The sequence below is a fragment of the Oryctolagus cuniculus genome, chromosome 21 (assembly GCF_051225735.1).
Source record: "Oryctolagus cuniculus isolate XC-2025 breed Fujian yellow rabbit chromosome 21, ASM5122573v1, whole genome shotgun sequence".
Classification (NCBI taxonomy): Eukaryota; Metazoa; Chordata; class Mammalia; order Lagomorpha; family Leporidae; genus Oryctolagus; species Oryctolagus cuniculus.
Window position 1 is genome coordinate 27,865,340 of NC_142887.1, and position 19,501 is coordinate 27,884,840.

Here is a 19,501-nt window from a genome sequence, read left to right on the forward strand (position 1 = left end):
TCTCTCTCTCTCTCTCTCTCTCACTCTCTCTCTGCCTCTCTCTGCAACTCTACTTCTCAAATAAATAATTAAATTTTTTTGAAAAAAAGATAAGGCCAGGCCAGCTCCGCAGCTCACTAGGCTAATCCTCCGCCTGCGGTGCCGGCACACCGGGTTCTAGTCCCGTTTGGGGCGCTGGATTCTGTCCCGGTTGCTCTTCTTCCAGTCCAGCTCTCTGCTGTGGCACAGGAGTGCAGTGGAGGATGGCCCAAGTGCTTGGGCCCTGCACCAGCATGGGAGACCAGGCGTAGGCATCAGGCTCCTGGCTTCGGATCAGTGTGGTGTGCTGGCCACAGCGTGCCGACCACAGCGGCCGTTGAGGCGGGGTGAACCAACGGCAAAGGAAGACCTTTCTCTCTGTCTCTCTCTCTCACTGTCCACTCTGCCTGTCAAAAAAAAAAAAAAAGAAAAGATAAAAAAGAAAGAAAGAAAGAAAGAAAGAAAGAAAGAAAGAAAGAAAGAAAGAAAGAAAGAAAGAAAGAAAGAAAGAAAGAAAAGGTAATGCCAAGCTCCATGGTCAGCTAAGGAAGGCACATCCCAGCAATGAGCCAGGACCAGGTCGGGGCGCCTACCAGACACGTCCTGACAAAGGGGCCCTGAGGGCGCACACACGGGGAGAAGCCCACACGGAGGGTTCATTCGCCCGCGGTGTCGCCAATAACCAGACTCCCCAGGAGCCGCTCAGGGGAAGCTTTGCTTGTGAGGGCACAGGGGACAACGGGAAGGTGGCGTCCCGAGGGCAGTTTGCCAAGGTGGTTTTGTTTTGATTTCCAGTGTCACAGGGAAGGTGGAGAGACACATCTCCTACCCGCCGGTTCACCCTCCAAGTGGCTGCAACAGCCAGGGCTGGGCCAGCGGAAGCCAGCAGCCTGAAATTCAACCTGGGTGTCCCGCTGGGCGGCATCCCCGGCTGTCTCCCAGGTGCGCCTCAGCAGGAAGTGGAACGGGAGGCAGAATTGCGGGGACTCCAAGCTGGGGGCATCCCAGTGCTGCTGGCCGTGGACGACTTTGTCCTGGTCCCGTGGACGCCAGTGGTTTGGGGACTGCGGGAGCCTGCTCGCCCGTGGTGGGCCCCTTTCCAAGCTCCAGCTCTCTCTTGGCCCCTCCTGGCCCGAGAGCTGAGAAGCAGACCAGCCATGATGCTGTCGGCGAGGTACGCCACCCGCACCCCACAGGGCACGGCCCACTCACTCGCGGCCTCCCCGCCCACCTCCCAGGTGCTCCCCAACTTCCTTCTGTCATGACCACAGGTGCCCTGCCGGCTGCCCTACTTCCAACCCCTGACCTGGGACTGGGGCCAGGCCCAGGGGAGGAGGCTCTGCAGGAGGCAGCCCGGCCCCTCCCTGCCAGCACACTTCACAGCAGGACCGATGTCACAGGACGTCCCTCCAAGACACAGGGCCTGGCTGGGTGACGCCAAGTGAGGGTGGGAGTGCCTGCCCGACACAAGTGCCCAGGGCAAGGTGGCCTCAGCCCTGGGCCTGCCTGGGGGGTGGGGTGGAGACTGGGCTACAGGTGACTGGGGCGAGGCGTGCCTTTGGCTGCTCCCATCAACAGCAGGTGAAAGGTGGGGCCACACCCGCTCTACCACCCACCCCCCCGGGAAGGAAGATGGCCACAGAGCCTGAGACAGGCAGAGGGCTGAGCAATGGGACGGCTCACCGACTGCCAAAAACATCACCCCGAGGATAGGCACGGAGCCCGAGGCCACACTGGGGTTTCCGTCTTTCTTCTGCTGCAAAACCCAGGAGGCCCCTGGCTCTTCCCAAGCTCCAGTGCAATAGCAGGTGGGAAATACATGGGGCTGTTGGAGTCCTCTGGCTGCTCCCTGCTACCCCAGGGCCTTTGCACATGCCGTTCCTGCCGCACCTAACACACTTCCTTCACACACACTACCCCACCCCACGCTACCTAGTCAGCAACCCCTCACTGCTCCGGTCCCGCAGCTAGACGTTCACACAGAGCCCCACTCCTCGCTCTCTCTTCAGACACGGCTGCCTTCACTGCGGGGCCCAGGGAGGCATGTGTCGTGTTTGTCCTGCTCCATGTTGTGGGCGTGTCCCCAGGATGCTCATGTGAACACTGACCTTCAGGACCCAGGAAGGGGCCCAAGCCCAGGTTTGGACTCTTGTCCATCTGCACCCAAGGCTTGCACTACCTGTTATCCCAGACATTCTAGTAACAGCCAAACAGGAACACAGGACTTTTTTTTTTTTTTAAGATTTGTTTATTTGAAAGGCAGAATGACAGAGAGAGAGGGAGAGGGAAAGACAAGAGAGATCTTCCATCTGCCGGTTCACTCCCTAAATGACCACAGCCAGCTGGGGCCGTGCCAGGAGCCAGGAGCTTCTCCCGGGTTCCCACGTGGGTGCAGGGGCCCAGCCCTTGCTGCTTTCCCAGGCACACGAGCAGGGAGCTGGCTCAGAGGCACAGCAGCAGGGACTTGACCGGCGGTCTGACAGGGGACGCCTGCATCGCTAGCCTCAGCCTAACCTGCTGCAGCGCTGCGCCGGCCCAGGATGTGGCTTTTGACTGTGCTCTATGGCAGGAATGGAAGGAAGGTGTTCTACGTGGAAGCGATGGTACGAGGAACCTCACAGAGGGGAGAGGGAGGCGAGGGGCAGGGGCTCAGACAGGGGGCGGTCAGGGCCACTGATGATAGCACAAGCGGTGGTGGTCCTAGACGATGCCACCAGGGGGTAGTGTTGCTGCTGACTGCAATGCCTGCATCCCATATGGGCGCCAGTTCCAACCACTGATGCTCCATTTCTGATCCAGCAGTTAATGGGAAGTCCTTGGGCCCGTGCTACCCACGTGGGAGACTCAGAAGAAGCTCCAGGCTCCTGGCTATGGATCGGCTCAGCTCTGGCCATTGAGTCCATTTGGGGAGTGAACCAGCGGATCAAGATCTCTCTCTTTCTTTCTCTCTCTGCTCCTGTCTCTCTGCCACTCTGCCTTTCAAATAGATAAATAAATTTTTAAAAATCAGCAGCTTGGATGGAGACCTTGGGAGTGACGGAATCCTCCTATCCTGTGACACCAGCAGGTGCACCCAAGACGGAGACCAAACTCTTTCTCGATGGCTTCTCTGTGAGCCGTGGCCGCTTGCTGGGTAGCTGGAGGACTCTGGGCCACTATTCTCTGGATCCTGATGCATTGACCTCTGGGGTCTTGGTGACCATGGAGGGACCGCGTCTTCCGAGTTAGCCAGTTCCTGGAGATAGTCACTTGCAGGCAGCATCGTCAGTGCAAATCAACTGATTACAAAGCCACAGTCCAACCCCCTGCTTTATTAAGGTTTCACGGGGCCAGGGACCCAACAGGTAGGGCAGCCCGTGTGCCCCGATCTCCTGTGACTGTCACAACCCAAGCCTGCCACCTGCCTTGCCCAGCCCCGCCCATGGCCCTGGCCCCGAGTTCTCCCACTCCCTCCACCCCAGGGTATGCTACAGCACTCCTCTTGGGAACTGTGAGTATTCAACTCTCTCTTCAAGGCCAATCATTTCCTGACCTGCCGGCCTTATCACGTGTCAGGTGTTCCATGAACACTCTGCACTTTAGTTTTATATGTTCATTTATTCATTTGAAAGTCAGAGAGGGAGAGACAGACGGACAGAGGATTGTCCACCTGCTCGTCCACTCCCAGATGCACACAACAGCTGGGGGTGGGCCAGGCCCAACCTGTCAGCCTGGAACTCCAGCAGGGTCTCCCACACAGGTGGCCGGGGCCAGGCACTTGAGCCATCATGACCCTCCTCCCTGGTGCACACTGGCAGGGACTGACATGGGACGCAGGTGTCTCACGGAGTCCCTTAACTGCTAGCTCACACGCCAATACGCTATACTTTGGAAGAGTAACTCTTTTCTTGGTCTTGGTGCATAGGAAAAGGCCGGGAGTTTTTTCCTGAGCCGGAGGTCGCTGGAGGTGACATGGGGACAGAGTGTGCTGCTTCTGTGTGGCAGGAGCAGGCCAGCTGTGCCAGACAGGCTGTGACGTGCTGTTGGGGGATCCCCATCCCCAGGGAGGGATCCCAGGTTGAAGCTTGTCCGGCTTCAGTCCCAGTGGCCCAGCATTTGCTGGTCTCAGTCCCCAGGGAGAGGTGTGGCCCCTGGAGAGATGTGGCGGCCGCAGGGTTCACCTAGAATGGTCCTCCATCTTCTCCAGGAGCGTTTGGTCTGGGAGCAGCACCTCCACGGTGTAGCTGACGTGTTTCGAGTGAACCAGGCTGAAGGTGTTGTCAAACCTCAGGACATCTGGGGTCCAGGACAGACATTTGGACAGGAGCCCCTCCCCCACCCCAGCCCTGGGACCCCTCCCTGCATGGTGGGTGGTCAGGGTTTGGGAGACACTGACTCAGGCCCTGTTTGTGCCTACTGGAGGCAGTGGCCACCACCTGGCGGGTCCTGGCTGCACATCTAGGAACCCTCCTCCCACCCCAAGTCCAGGCGGGGCTCCCCTGACTACACTCACACACGCCGGCCTCCGCACAGGTGAGGCTCCCGTCCTCGGGCACCAGGTGGGCGTTGTAGCGCTGGCTGGGCAGCACCGCCGTCATCTCCCCTGCCCGCTGCCGCTCCCCCATCTTGGTCTTGAGGAAGACCCCAAAGCCGATGTCCCCGCCGTCCGATGCAAACTGCCACCTGCAGGCGACGGAGCCCCACTGACGCCCCCCTGCCTGGGGTGCAGCACCCCTCCCCCTCCCCCACCCCGGACAGGTGCGCCCACCTCAGCACACAGCCTGGGAAGAGGATCTCGTTCTCCACCTGCTGGGAGGAGCCGCGGCCCACGGACACCGTGTGCTCGTACTGCAGCCTCACCTGCTGGCGCCTGTGGTAGCTCTTGGGCACCTCGCCCCCGTAGTTGATCTGCAGGCGGGGGCAGGTGAGCCATGGACCACGCTGTCTGCCTACCTGCCTGCCCCTGCCCCGTGTCTGGGTCCCTGTACCTTGGTCAGGCACTTGGGGTTGCCGTCCGGGTCGGTCATGGTCCCCCCAAACACCGCGGGCAGCTGGTCGGGGCTGATGAACTTGTGCAGATCCTGCTTCCAGTTGTCTGCATGGGGGGGGTGGTGACAGAGAAGTCTCCGAGGGGGCTCGGAGGTGGGGGTCGACAGAGGGCGGGGCTGGCTGAGCCGGGAGCTGTCCTGGAGCTGGTGCTGAGCGGGCCACACTTGCAGCGCCCCATTGTCTGGGGAACAGAGGCTGAGTGGCTCTGTGTCTGGTCCCTTGCTGCGCTGGCCGGTTCCTCTGCCCACTCTCGCTGCTCCTCCAGACCCTGCCCCATCCCTGATCCAGTTGTCTGTTTAGGGGGCAGTGAGGGGGTTTCCGAGGTGGCTCAGAGGGCAGGGGTGGCTGATCCCAGGGAGGGGACTGGACTGCGACTCCCAGGAGACCCAAAGAGCTTTCTGTGGGTCTCAGGCTGTGGTCAGGAGCCAGGGGCCTTGCCCTTGTGTGCTGGAGCTGACGGACCAGAGCACAGAGCGTAAGGCAGGGAGAAACGGGGCCTTGCTGACCTCTGCTTGCCAGGCAGCGCCAGGAGGCCACGTCACTCACCTCCCAGGATCACCATCTTCTTGCGTGTGTCCTCACTCATGAATGACTTGACCAAGTTGAAGGCCACTGGGAACAGCCTGGGGGCTGAAACACAGGAGACCCCTTGGAAGCTGGACCAGAGGGGATGTGGGTGTGTGGAAGCCAAGGCCAAGGGCGTGTGTGTGACAGATCTGGATTCTGCCGTTCCCGGCTGTGTGACTTTCAGCCCGGGACTCACCCTCTCTGTGTCTTAGTGCCGTTGGCTGGGAAACAGAGATGGAAGCATGTGTGTGCAACACAGGGCCTCACTCTTAACAAATGGTTCTCTCGCCCTGAGCCCAGTTGTAAGGGGCTGGGCACGAGCTGGTTCCAGCCTCAAGCAACTTGGATCCTGCTGAGACGCCCTGAACTTGATGGCTGAGCTGTCTGTCCCCCAGTGCTCCCTTCCCCAGGAGGGCTCCCAGCCGGGGGCTCACCTCGGATCACAATTAAGTTCTTCAGCGTCTCAGGGTAGTTAGCATCCAGGATGGCGAAAAACTGTGGAGTCAAATCAGCGTGCTGCTGGCCGTGCTTGGTCCCCTCCCGCCCCCGTTTCTGTGGGCCCCCCCGTGGGTCTGGGATGGCCCGGGAGCCGCCGTGTCCCAGCCTGCCCGCCTCACCTGCTGGTACACCTCCACAGCTGGCTTCCACAGGTGCCTCAGGCCCAGCCCCTCCATGTCAAACACCATCAGCACCATCTCGATCTTTCTGCCCAGCTGCACAGGACAGAGCAGGGCTGGCGGTCAGGCGGCAGCTCCAGCCAGGAGCCCCTGGCCGCAGAGACCCCCTCCCCATTCCCCCTGCTACCCCACATTCTCTCACAGCCCAAAGCGTCTTCCAAACAGATGGACCCCATGTGAGGGCCGAGGAGACTCATCAGAGCCTTGCACAGACTGTGTGTGCATTCGTGGTGTGCACACGTTCTCACTCCACATCACTGCCTTGAGTAGATGAACTACTGAATTGAAGACTTTACTCGTTAGGCATTTTTTAAAATAACATTACTTGGGGCGGGCACTGTGGCTTAATAGGTAAAGCTGCTGCCTGATGGGCCGGCATCCCCTATGGGTGCTGGTTCAAGTCTTGGCTGCTCCACTTCTGATCCAGCTCTCTGCTATGGCCTAGGGAAGCAGTAGAAGATGGGCCAAGTGCTTGGGCCCCTGCATGCACATGAGGGGCCTAGAAGAAGCTCCTGGCTCCTGACCTTGGACCTGCCCAGTTCCTGCCGCTGGATCTGTTTGGGGAGAGAACCAGTTGGTGAAGACCTCACTCTGTGTCTCTCCCTCTGTCTGTAACTCTGCCTTTAAGTAAATGAATAGATTTTAAAAATAAATAAATCTTTATAAAATAAAAAAGAGGTGGGGCCAGGCGTGGGGGAGGTCTCTGGGGGCGCTGTCTTATGGAGGAATCAAGGATTTCTCAGGAGCGCCCACTCAGGTCAACCAGGCAGCCCCACCCCACCCCTGCTCCCACCCCCAACCCCACCCCCACCCCGCCCCTGCGCTCACCTTCTGGCTCTGCCGCTCGCACTCCTGCCGCAGGAGCTCACAGGCTTTGATGCGCTTGCGCACCAGCTCCTGCTTGGAGGCCGACAGGAGGAGGCCCTTGGGGTCCAGGGTGCCGATGATGTCGAACCACACGGGGCAGCCTTCGTAGTCGTAGCCGCACAGGCCGCCCGAGTCGTAGAGCTGGACCACCTGCGCATGTGCGGGGCGGGGGGCGGGGGGGAGGGCTCAAAGCAGCGCCCCCAGGCCGTGTCCCTGCCCCGTCCCGGGGGTGTGTGGCGGGCAGGACGTGGGCATCGGGGGCCTCGGGGATGCCACGGGGCGCTCACCTCCAAGGGCTGCCATGTGAGGATGTTGTCCAGGTCGTGTTGCTTCCGGAACTCCACGTGCTGTGAGACACGGTGCAGGCTGAAGTCTCGGTGGCCTCTGGGGGCACCTGGGTCACCAGGCCAGGTCCTCTGCCCACAGCCACCAAGGTCGCTCCAGCGCCCCCGCCAGGCTCCATCACAGGGCCCGGGGTGGGGAGAGGAGGACGGATGGGAGAGAGAAGCGAGTCTGGGGCAGAAAGGGCTCCACAGGACCCAGTGAGAGCCCCCACCCTTTGCCGCTCCTCCCAGGGCCGGCGGGCAGGGGGCAGGACGCCAGGGCGCCGGGGCTCACCTTCCGGAGCATGTCCTGGGATTTCTGCAGGTCGAAGTTTCGGGCTGCAGGAACAAGAGGAGGCCAGGAAGGAGAGGCTGGAGGCCGGCTCTGGGCTGAGCTGTGCCCGGAGCTCAGGAGACGGGAGTGGGGGATCCCAGCTTCCTCCCGCCACGCCGGAATACGAGGGGGATCTAGAGATACTTCATGAAACCAAGGATCTTGAGTCTTCTAGAAAACTCTGGAGGGGCCTCCATTTTGGTTTCTGGGCCTTTGAAATCCCTTCTAGGAATTGGAGCTGTGGCGTAGTGGGCTAAGCCTCCGCCTGCAATGGCAGCATCCCATATGGGCGCTGGTTCAAGTCCTGGCTGCTCCACTTCCAATCCAGCTCTCTGCTATGTCCTGGGAAAGCAGTGGAAGATGGCCCAAGTCCTTGGGCCCCTAAACCCATGTGGGAGACCTGGAAGAAGCTCCTGGCTCCTGGCTTTGGAACGCCCAATTCTGGCTGTTGTGGCTATTTGGGGAGTGAACCAGTGGATGGAAGCGCTCTCTCTCTCTCTCTCTGTCTCTCCCTCTCTCTCTGTAACTCTGCCTTTGAATAAATAACCCCCCAAACAAAAGATTCATTTTTTCTTTAATATTCTTATGTGTTATAAATTAAATTTTTAGGTATTTTATGTGCTTTGCTATTTTTGAATGTCATCTGATTTTCATTTCATTTTACATTTAGGTATTATTGCATAGAGAAATACAATTGATTTTTGTATCTGGCAATATTGCTGAATGTTCTCTCTCTCTCTAAGTTTATTCTAGAAGCTTTCACCCTCCCTTTTTGGGGATGATTTATTTATTTATTTTAAAGATTTCTGTATTTTATTTGAAAGGCTTAGTTACAGAAAAAGAGAGAGAGAGAGAGATTTTTCCTTCATTGGTTCACTCCCCAGATGGCTGCAATGGCTAGAGCTGGGCCAGGCCAAAGCCAGGAACTGGGAGCTTCTTCTGGGAACTTGGGCTATTCTTTGCTGCTTTCCCAAGTGCAGTAGCAGAGAGCTGGATTGGAACAAGGCAACCAGGACTGCGCCCATATGGGATGCTGGCACTGCAGGCGGCAGCTTTACCTGCTATGCCACAGCATCTGGTCCCCCCTATTTTATTTTATTTTATTTTATTTTATTTTGACAGGCAGAGTGGACAGTGAGAGAGAGAGACAGAGAGAAAGGTCTTCCTTTGCCGTTGGTTCACCCTCCAGAGGCCCCACAGCCGGCGGGCTGCCGCGCTGATCCGATGGCAGGAGCCAGGTACTTCTCCTGGTCTCCCATGGGGTGCAGGGCCCAAGCACTTGGGCCATCCTCCACTGCACTCCCTGGCCACAGCAGAGAGCTGGCCTGGAAGAGGGGCAACCGGGACAGAATCTGGCGCCCCGACCGGGACTAGAACACGGTGTGCCGGCGCCGCAAGGCGGAGGATTAGCCTAGTGAGCCGCGGTGCTGGCCCCCAATTTTACTTTAAAGATTTATTTATTTATTTGAAAGTCAGAGGTACAGAGAAATAGTGAGAGACAGAGAGACGTCTCCCATCTGCTGGCTCACTCCCCAAATGGCCACATCAGATAAGGCTGGGCCACGCCAACGCCTTGAAAGGCAGAATTACACACACACACACACACACACACATTCACACAGAGAGAGAGAGAGAGAGAGTGAGGGAGAGAGAGACTCCCTCCGCTGGTTCACTCCCCAAATGGCCACAACAGGCAAGGCTGGGCCATGCCAAAGCCAGGAGCCAGGAGCTTCAACCAGGGTCTCCCACTTGGGTGTCAGGGGCCCAAGCACTTGGGTTGTCCTCTGCTTTCCCAGGCTCATTCGCAGGGAGCTGGAATGGAAGTGGAGCAGCCGGGACTCGAACCAGCGCTCATGTGGGATTCTGCTGTCACGGGTAGCAGTTTAATCTGCTGTAGCACAGTGCCAGCCCTGTGACGCTGAACTGTTCTTGCAAAGCCAGGATAAACTGTCCTCCTCGGAGGAAGCTCCTGGCTCCTGGTTTCGGCCTGGCCCAGCCCTGGCTGTTGCAGCCATTTGGGGAGTGGACAAGTGAATGGAAGACCTCCCTCCCTCCCTCTCTCTCTCTCTCTGTAACAGCCTTTCAAGTAAGTAGATGAATCTATAACCTTTCTTTGGTTATGCTGTATATTTTAAGCCCTGGTTGGATTCTATTGTGCAATCATATCTTCAGACCCCTTTAGACAAGTAAGTAAAGTGGCTTAGAATTTTCTTTTCTTTTTTATTATTATCCTGATCTTGCTTTGGAATCAAACTTGGCCAAGCCTCATAAGTATCAAAATATGTATGTCTATAAGTTTCAGAACATCTGTAAGTTTCACATACAATCTAAAACAACTTGGGTCATTTGTATAAAACCACAGCTAACTGGTCTTGAAACCTGGGAGGAATCTGGAGGTCACACCCCTGGAGAGAGTTTTCTCGGGAGCTTTTTCTTTTTCTTTCTCTCTTTTTTTCGTACCATGTCAGTGTTTTTAACATTTTTGGGGCCGGCGCTATGGCAAATGAGGGTAAGGCTCTGTCTGCGGTAGCTGCATCCCAATGGGTGCCTGTCTGAGTCCCTGCTGCTGGTTCAAGCGGCTGCTCCACTTCAGATCCAGCTCTGTGCTGTGGCCTGGGAAGGTAATAGGAGATGGCCCAAGTGCTTGGGCCCCTGCACTCCCGTGGGAGACCCAGAAGAAGCTCCTGGCTCCTGGCTTCGGATCTGCCCCGCTCCAGGCTTTGTGGCCATTTAGGGAGTGAACCAGCAAAGACGACCTCTGTCTCTGCCTCTGCCTCTCTGTAGCTCTGCCTTTCAAATAAATAAATAAATCTTAAAAAAAAAAAAAACATTTATTGGTCTGTGGAGGTTTCTTCTTGCTGGATTTGGCCTTTTAGTGTTTTTGAGGATATATTGATTTCACTTAATTTTCAAATGTGGTAAGTGTTCATAACTTTCTTTTTATTTTATTTTATTTTTTTCTTTTTGACAGGTGGAGTGGACATTGAGAGAGAGAGAGACAGAGAGAAAGGTCTTCCTTTGCTGTTGGTTCACTCTCCAATGGCCGCCGCAGTAGGCGCACTGCAGCCGGCGCACCGCGCTGATCTGATGGCAGGAGCCAGGTACTTCTCCTGGTCTTCCATGGGGTGCAGGGCCCAAGCACTTGGGCCATCCTCCACTGCACTCCCTGGCCACAGCAGAGAGCTGGCCTGGAAGAGGAGCAACCGGGACAGAATCCGGTGCCCCGACCGGGACTAGAACCTGGGGTGCCGGCGCCGCAGGTGGAAGATTAGCCTAGAGAGCTGCTGCGCTGGCCACCAAGAGATCATTTTTAGAAACCCATAAAAGAATGTTATGGGCCGGTGCCTCGGCTCACTAGGCTAATCCTCTGACTAGCAGCGCCAGCACACCGGGTTCTAGTCCCGGTCGGGGCGCCGGATTCTGTCCCGGTTGCTCCTCTTCCAGGCCAGCTCTCTGCTGTGGCCCGGAAGGGCAGTGGAGGATGGCCCGGGTGCTTGGGCCCTGCACCAGCATGGGAACAGGGAGGGAATACCCTCCCCTGGCACAGCCCGCCGGCCGTAGTGGCCATTTCGGGGGTGAACCAACGGAAGGAAGACCTTTCTCTCTGTCTCTCTCACACTAACTCTGAATGTAAAAAATAAAAAAAAAATGATCTCTGGGTTATCTATAGGATATTTTTATTTCTAAAAACATTTTTAAACATTTATTTTCATTTTGTTCGAAAGGCAGAGAGACACAGAGAGATCTTCCTTCCACTGGTTTAACCCCCAAATGTCCGCAACTCTAGGGCTGGGCGGGAAGGAAGCCAGGAGCTGGGATCTGATCCAGGTCTCCCACAAGGGGGCAGGAACCCAAGCACCTGAGCCGTCACCTGCTGCCTCCCAGGGCGCGCGCTGGCAGGAAGTTGGAGTCCTACCTGGAGGAGCCAGGGCTCGAATGTGGGACCTGGAGTCCCAGGGGACATTTCCACCACCGAGCCAATGTCCACCCAGACAGGATACTTTTCTGTGGAGAACCAGGGTGTGGCTCCTCATCCTATAGACTCCAGTGCATCGGGCACTGCTGATGAGATGCGAGGGTAGATTTCAGTAGCACCTACTATATGCTAGGCTGTGGGTACCAGGGAGGCACAGTCCCCGCCCTCTTGCAGTGGACACCTGGGGTGCAGACAGAGCCAAGTGGGGGAGGGGGGCCTTCAGCAGGAGGGCAGGGAAGCTCCTTGGTGTCAGGCCTGAGGGAGGAGCTTCCTTGAAGTCCACGCCAGGGAGTCTGGGTGGCACAGAAGAGAAATCCTGCTGAGACCTCGCCCCCATCTCAGAGTGCCTGGCTCCAGTCTCAGCTCCACTTCTGAATCTGGTTTGAGGCTGGTGCAGCCCCTGGGAGGCAGCAGCTGGGGTTTCAAGTGGTTGTGTCCCTGCCACCCGTGCAGGGAAGCTGGGCCCAGTCCCAGCTGTTATGGGACTTGGGGAGCAAGCCAGTGGATGAAAGAGCTCCCCCTGTCTGTCTGACTGCCCGTCTGTCTGTCTGTCTTCCTGCAGGGACTTGAGTGGGGCCCTCCCACATGGCTTGTAGGCATCCCAAGCAGCAAGCTAATCACCGTGCCTCATGGCCCAGCCCTTTTCCTCCAGCTCCTGGAAGTCCCTTCCTATTTGACTGCAGTCCCAGCCAGGCCATGCCCACGACCTCCCTGGTGTGAACCCTGAGCTCATATCCATGCAGTGCCTCATCCCATTGTGCAGATGCACAAACTGAGGCTCGGCAGGAGGTTTCTCCAGCACACAGGGGAGCGCAGATGCTGTCCCGGACCCTTGTTCTTTACTCCTCTGGGGCACTGTTCCCAACATTGTCCATCCCCTCCCCTGGTACCTGTCTTCCCCCCTTCCCTCCCTTCCCTCCTGCCCCCACCAGCCTCACCTCGAAGCCAGCGCAGGAGGAAGTAGTCATCAGCATTGGGCAGGGCGGGCAGCAGGTCCTGCAGATTCTCCCGGAACTACGTGGGGGACACGATGGTCAGAGGCCCCGCCCACCCTCGGCTGCCAGACAGCCCTCCCTAGGGACCCTGCGGGGTCAGGGGGCACGGTTAGCAGCAGCTGCCCCATCGCTATTCCATCTGGGAGCAGGGGGCCCTCCAGCCCATCCTGGGAGGAAAAGGTGGGGCCTCCCCCACCTCCAGGCCTGCTCTGTACCCCAAAACTCTCTTTCTGCAAGACTGAGAGAGCTATGGTTATGACCCCTCAGTGAGTCTCGTGCAGGCCAGCCATGTTGGTGTAGGAATACTGTCCCTGCCCTGCTGCAGCTGGAGGGTCAGGTTCGGATGCAGGTTACTTAAACCTCTCCCAGCCTCAGTTTCCTCATTGAGAAATGAGGATCATGATGCACTCGTGCCCATCAAGCAGGCCTGGCTGGAGCAGGTGCCAGAAAAACGTGGGCACTCAACGCACGAGGACGGCCTGGAGCCCTGGACAGTGGGGCCCTCGTGGGGAAAAGCAGAGGCAGAGATCAGCAGAGAGGGTCCAGTAGGGTGCCGGAGGCCTCATCAGCATCTCTGCTGGGGACAAGCATAGAGTGTTGGCCGGGCATGGGGGCGCCTTCTCCTCGGTAGAGTCTGGGGACGCCACCGGCATCCCAAGTCCGAGAGAGAGGAGACCCCGCTTCTGAGTCACCGATCAAGGGCTGAGTCTGGAAGGGAATCCGTGTCCAACATGGGAGTATGAATAGGTGGGGGCGGCCTGGGACGCCGTCTCTGTGGTCTGATTCCCGGAGGAGGTTTCAAATAAGCCTGCGTTCCCATGTTGTTTGCACAACTGAAACTGAACCATCCGTTGCGACATCTCCAGTGTTAATGAGTAACAGCAGCTTCTAGAACGATCTGGACAGGCACTGGGCTGGGCTCCCGAGGTGGCCGGAGGGGACACTGTCCCCCGAGACCCCGGAACTCAGCCCCTTCAGGCTCCTGGCTTCCATGGTTTGAGCCTGAGACAGGAGGGGCCGAGGTCACGCTCTGCTTTACAGATTGGGAAACTGAGGCTGGGGCAAGGTCCTGGGGGGGGGGACCGACTCTCTCTTTCACTCTCGGGGGGGCACCCAGGGGATGTGCATCTGAAGAGCAGTGCAGCACCAAGCAGGTGCTTCGAGCCACCTGGAGATTCACCCTAGGGCGCGGCCTTGGGGAAAGCCACAGCCGGCAGTGTGGTGGGAGGTGTTCAGAACCAGACTCCAGGAGAATCTAGAAGGGGACCACTGTCCTGATCCCTGGGACCATGGGTACTTGTCCCCACTTCTAATTCTTCTCTCCCCCCCAAAAAAAGATGTCACTGTCAGAACTCACCCTCAAAGGCCAGGTGTCCAGTACCACCCCAGGTCCCTGAAGGCATCAGCCGTGGGGAGTGGGGGAGGGGAGGATCACCAGGGGACCGCCTCCCGTTCCCTAGGAGACCTGTCATTGAAGTCCCTTCCTTACCTGGGGGCCCTTGCTGTCCCCTGTGGGGCCCTCCCTCATCCTGGAACCACTGTCCTCCTCCAAGACCCTCCTCCCCGACCTGGGAGACCCCCTCCTCCCCTGGGAATACAATCAGAGTCCTCTTTCCCCAGGGAAGACCCAGGGGTCTTCAGCTGCCAGAGTGGGCAGGGGCTGTGACCTCCCCTTCCCCCACACTTGAAGTCAGTTTCCAGTCCTGGCCATTGGGGGCCACCTAGTGTGGCTGCCACCCAAGACAGGATGGGGTCTCCTTTGCCGGTGGACCATGACACTCCCAGCTGAAGCCTGGAAGTTTTGTGTTCAGAAAATAAATAAATAAAGGAGCTGTAGGGAGCAGGCTTGGGCCCCAAGGACTCACAGAGCCACACAGAGAATCCAAGCTAACCAAAGTCGCCATCTGGGCACAAGATCTGGGACCTGCCTGTTCAGGGCCGCCCAGCGGCTGATGGGAGTGCCATCCCCAGTCCCTGGCGCTGGGAACAAGGGCCAGGACCCAGTGGTGGCCAGCGTGGCTGCAGTTGTCAGCACAGCTGCCCAGGAGGGCACTCTGGTCTGCTGTGAGCCCAGCACCTGTGCCCAGGCTGGCTCCAGGGCAGGGCAAAGGGGCGCCGGGCTGGGGGAGGGAATGGGGGTTGCATCCCAACCACAGTGGGTCCAGCCGGGTTGGCAAGCCTCTGGCTGCTTGGGTCCCTGCCCAGACCTCCCTGCCGCCGGCAGTGCCCCTCACCTTGGCCAGCGCCTCCTGCTGCGCGGGGCTCAGGTCCCCGACTCGGCCGCTCATGGTGCTTGGGCGAGCAGAGAGGCGCAGGGTGCGGCTGGGTCAGGATGCATCTGCCTGCCTGGGCTCAGTGCCTGCTTTTGGCCTGGTGGAGCCAGATGTTGGTCCCGCCCCACCCGCCTGGTTCTTGGCTACCCTGGGCGGGGAGAGGGGGAGGAGGGGTGACTGGGTCGCTAAGCACACCCTCTCTGGGGCGGGCAGGTGACCTGGCCAGAGCGCACTCCCGGCGTCCGGGCCAGCCAGCAGCCTCCATCCACCTCCAGACCTGGTCACTCCAAAGGCTCCTTCCTGTTCCCAGGTGACCCGGGACGTGGGTGCTGTGCTTAGGGGACACCTCGGGTGTGTCCTGCCACACAAAATAATAAATCTGGCACAACCCTCTCCACCCAGGGGGCGCCCTGGCTGCCTCCCTGGTCTTGACCTCAGGCTGGACCCGGTGAACTCGGCATGGGGGCAGCCTTTTCCGCAGGGGCAGGATTGGTTTTGCTGACGCCTCCCTCGCGTGCCCCGGGAAGGCGGCCTTTTCCTAACTGTTGTCATGGAGGCTACTGCCTAGGGGTGGTGGTCAGGGAGGGCCCAGCAGGCCGGCTCCAGGGTGGGTTGCATCCCTGCTGAAGGTCAAGGAGTGGGAGGCGACCGAGAGGCGACAGCCCAGGGGACAAACCCAGCAGTGGGCAAGGTGAAAAACACCTCGGCTTTCCAGGAGTGCCCAGAGCAGCAGGTGGGAGTGCAGGGGAAGGGGGCGGGGCCACAGTAGCCCCCTGCCCCCCCCACCAAGATGCAGGTGCCAGGCCCCATGCTGGGCAGCCCTGGATGCAGAGTCACCGCCAGGGGGCACGGAGGGGGAGGGGCTGCCAGTGCAAACCCAAACCACATTTCAGGGCCTTAGCACGAGAGAGAGATTTCCCCGCGGACAGTTGTACATGAGTGGGCACCCTGTGGAAACAACATTTGTGGTCTGTTTGGATGAAGACAAAGTTAAAGTTAATTGCACCCAAGAGCCGGAGCTGTGGCACAGTGGGTTAAAGCTGCCACCTGCCACTCCGGCATCCCCATATGGGCACCAGTTGGAGTCCCGGCTACTCCATCTCCAGCCTGATGCACCTGGGAGACAGGCAGAAGGTGGCCCAAGTTCTGGGGCCCCTGCACCCACGTGGGAGGCCTGGAAGAAGCTCCTGGCTCCTGGCTTCAGCCTGGTCAAGCCCTGGCTGTTATGGCCATTTGGGGAGTGAACCAGAGGATGCAAGACCTTTCTCTCTCTCTCTCTCTCTCTCTCTCTCTGTAACTCTGCCTTTCAAAGAAATAAATGTTTTAAACAAAAAAAGTTGGGGCTACCGGAAGCCTTGTGGGTAGAGCAGGATAACCTGCCGCTGCAGTGCCAGACACGCGTATCAGATGCAGGTTTGAGCCTCAGCTCCCCCACTAATGACCCAGCTCCCCCCGAGGCTCCTGGTAGGCGGTGGATGCTGGGTCAGTTACACGAGTCCCTGCCACCCTCCGCTGCGTTCCCAGGAGCATTAGCAGGAAGTGGATTGGGAGTGGAGCAGCTGGGACTGGAACAGGTGCTCAGTCGGATGCCAGTGTTGCAGGTGGCGGCTTAACCCCTGCGCCCAGCACTGCCCTGACTGCTCACATCCTGACGGCTCCATAAGCTACGTGCGATGCTGAGAGCTGGATTTAAATGTTCACAACTCTCTTGTTGAAATCCTGATTCCCAGGACCTCCGAATACGAGCTTCCTTGCACATAGAGTCATTGCAGATGTAATTAGTTAAGGTAAGGCCTTGTGGGTGCAGGTGCTTTCGCATAGCCGGCTAAGTCTCTGCCTGCGGCACCAGCATCCCATATGGGCACTGGTTCGAGTCCTGGTTACTCCTCTTCCAATGCAGCTCTCTGCTGTGGCTTGGAAAAGCAGTAGACAATGGCCCAAGTGCTTGGGCCCCTGCACCCGTGTGGGAGACCCAGAAGAAGCTCTGGCTTCAGATTTGCTCAGCTCCAGCTGTTGCAGACATTTGTGGAGTAAACCAGTGGATGGAAGAACTCTCTCTCTCTCTCTCTCTCTCTCTCTCTCTCTCTGCCTCTCTCTGCAACTCCACTTTTCAAATAAATAAAGTTTTTTTTTTTTTTAAAGATAAGGCCAGGCCAGCTCCGCAGCTCACTAGGCTAATCCTCCACCTGCGGCGCCGGCACACCGGGTTCTAGTCCCGGTTGGGGCGCTGGATTCTGTGCCAGTTGCTCCTCTTCCAGTCCAGCTCTCTGCTGTGGCACGGGAGGACAGTGGAGGATGGCCCAGGTCCTTGGGCCCTGCAGCAGCATGGGAGACCAGGTGAAGGCGCCAGGCTCCTGGCTTCAGATCACCACGGTGTGCTTGCCACAGTGTGCCGACCGCGGCGGCCGTTGGGGGGTGAACCAACAGAGAAGGAAGACCTTTCTCTCTGTCTCTTTCTCTCTCACTGTCCACTCTGCCTGTCGAAAAAAGAAAGATAGAAAGAAAGAAGGGAAGAAGGAAAGAAAGAAAGAAAGAAAGAAAGAAAGAAAGAAAGAAAGAAAGAAGAAAGGAAGGAAGGAAGGAAGGAAGGAAGGAAGGAAGGAAGGAAGGAAGGAAGGAAGGAAGGAAGGAAGGAAGGAAGGAAAGGTACGGCCAAGCTCCATGGTCAGCTAAGGATGGCACATCCCAGCAATGAGCCAGGACCAGGTGGGGGCGCCTACCAGACACGTCCTGACAAAGGGGCCCTGAGGGCGCACACACGGGGAGAAGCCCACACGGAGGGTTCATTCGCCCGCGGTGTCGCCAATAACCAGACTCCCCAGGAGCCGCTCAGGGGAAGCTTTGCTTGTGAGGGCACAGGGGACAACGGGAAGGTGGCGTCCCGAGGGCAGTTTGCCAAGGTGGTTTTGTTTTGATTTCCAGTGTCACAGGGAAGGTGGAGAGACACATCTCCTCGCCGCCGGTTCACCCTCCAAGTGGCTGCAACAGCCAGGGCTGGGCCAGCGGAAGCCAGCAGCCTGAGATTCAACCTGGGTGTCCCGCTGGGCGGCATCCCCGGCTGTCTCCCAGGTGTGCCTCAGCAGGAAGTGGAACGGGAGGCAGAATTGCGGGGACTCCAAGCTGGGGGCATCCCAGTGCTGCTGGCCGTGGACGACTTTGTCCTGGTCCCGTGGACGCCAGTGGTTTGGGGACTGCGGGAGCCTGCTCGCCCGTGGTGGGCCCCTTTCCAAGCTCCGGCTCTCTCTTGGCCCCTCCTGGCCCGAGAGCTGAGAAGCAGACCAGCCATGATGCTGTCGGCGAGGTACGCCACCCGCACCCCACAGGGCACGGCCCACTCACTCGCGGCCTCCCCGCCCACCTCCCAGGTGCTCCCCAACTTCCTTCTGTCATGACCACAGGTGCCCTGCCGGCTGCCCTACTTCCAACCCCTGACCTGGGACTGGGGCCAGGCCCAGGGGAGGAGGCTCTGCAGGAGGCCATGCTGGCTCCGCCCCCATGGTGTGGCAGCCTGGCCCCTCCCTGCACACTTCCCAGCAGGACCGATGTCACAGGACGTCCCTCCAAGACACAGGGCCTGGCTGGGTGACGCCAAGTGAGGGTGGGAGTGCCTGCCCGACACAGGTGCCCAGGGCAAGGTGGCCTCAGCCCTGGGCCTGCCTGGGGGGTGGGGTGGAGACTGGGCTACAGGTGACTGGGGCGAGGCGTGCCTTTGGCTGCTCCCATCAACAGCAGGTGAAAGGTGAGGCCACACCCGCTCTGCTCCCGCAGAAGGAAGATGGCCACAGAGCCTGAGAGAGGCAGAGGGCTGAGCAACGGGAAGCCTCACTGGCCGCCAGAAACCCCACCCAGAGGACAGGCGCAGAGTCCTGAGGCCACACTGGATTTCCGTCTTTCTTCTGCTGCAAAACTCAGGAGGCCACGTGTGAAGCAGACACGGAGAAACCGCTCCAGAGGCTACAGCAAGGACCCGTGGTGGGCCTGGGGCAGGACCTCCAAGGTGCCAACAGCGAGCAGGACCCTGTGCTACACTGAGCCCTGGCTGCAAAGCCACTCCAAGACCCCCAGGCCAGCTGTGCTGGAGCATGCTCTAAGGAGTTCCGCCTCACTGGTGAAGTACAAATTCATTACCCCTGTTTCTTTAGCGCACTGCCAGTACCACTGATGATAGCACAAGCCGTGGTGGTCCTAGACGATGCCACCAGGGGGCAGTGTTGTAGCACGGTGGGTTAAGCTGCTGACTGCAATGCCTGCATCCCATATGGGCGCTGGTTCAAATCTAGATGCTCCACTTCTGATCCAGCAGTTAATGCCAAGTCCTTGGGCCCGTGCTACCCACGTGGGAGACTCAGAAGAAGCTCCAGGCTCCTGGCTATGGATCGGCTCAGCTCTGGCCATTGAGGCCATTTGGGGAGTGAACCAGCAGATGGAAGATCTCTCCTCTCT

General features: G+C 58.6%; 1 protein-coding gene across 1 annotated transcript; it reads right to left on the reverse strand.

The window, feature by feature from the left end:
- Positions 1 to 3,300: 3,300 nt before the first annotated feature.
- Positions 3,301 to 15,177, reverse strand: LOC138843242 (SEC14-like protein 4). Its single transcript, XM_070065816.2, has 12 exons — positions 15,020 to 15,177; positions 12,729 to 12,804; positions 7,776 to 7,819; positions 7,445 to 7,504; positions 7,119 to 7,307; positions 6,231 to 6,326; positions 6,048 to 6,108; positions 5,593 to 5,676; positions 4,986 to 5,092; positions 4,766 to 4,905; positions 4,511 to 4,680; positions 3,301 to 4,293 (listed from the first exon to the last, which is right to left on the reverse strand). Exons 1-12 carry the CDS (start codon positions 15,071 to 15,073, stop codon positions 4,175 to 4,177), a joined length of 1,200 nt encoding a protein of 399 aa, XP_069921917.2. The 5' UTR covers positions 15,074 to 15,177; the 3' UTR covers positions 3,301 to 4,174.
- Between the last annotated feature and the right edge of the window lie 4,324 nt (positions 15,178 to 19,501).

Bases quoted from the DNA above. Each gene is read 5' to 3' on its own strand.
- LOC138843242 (XM_070065816.2), bottom strand. From the start codon at position 15,073: ATGAGCGGCCGAGTCGGGGACCTGAGCCCCGCGCAGCAGGAGGCGCTG. The intron at 12,805-15,019 runs GTGAGGGGCACT...TCCCCCACGTAG, and splicing joins AGCAGGAGGCGCTGGCCAAG to TTCCGGGAGAATCTGCAGGA. The intron at 5,093-5,592 runs GTGAGTGACGTG...CCCCCCATGCAG, and splicing joins GAAGATGGTGATCCTGGGAG to ACAACTGGAAGCAGGATCTG.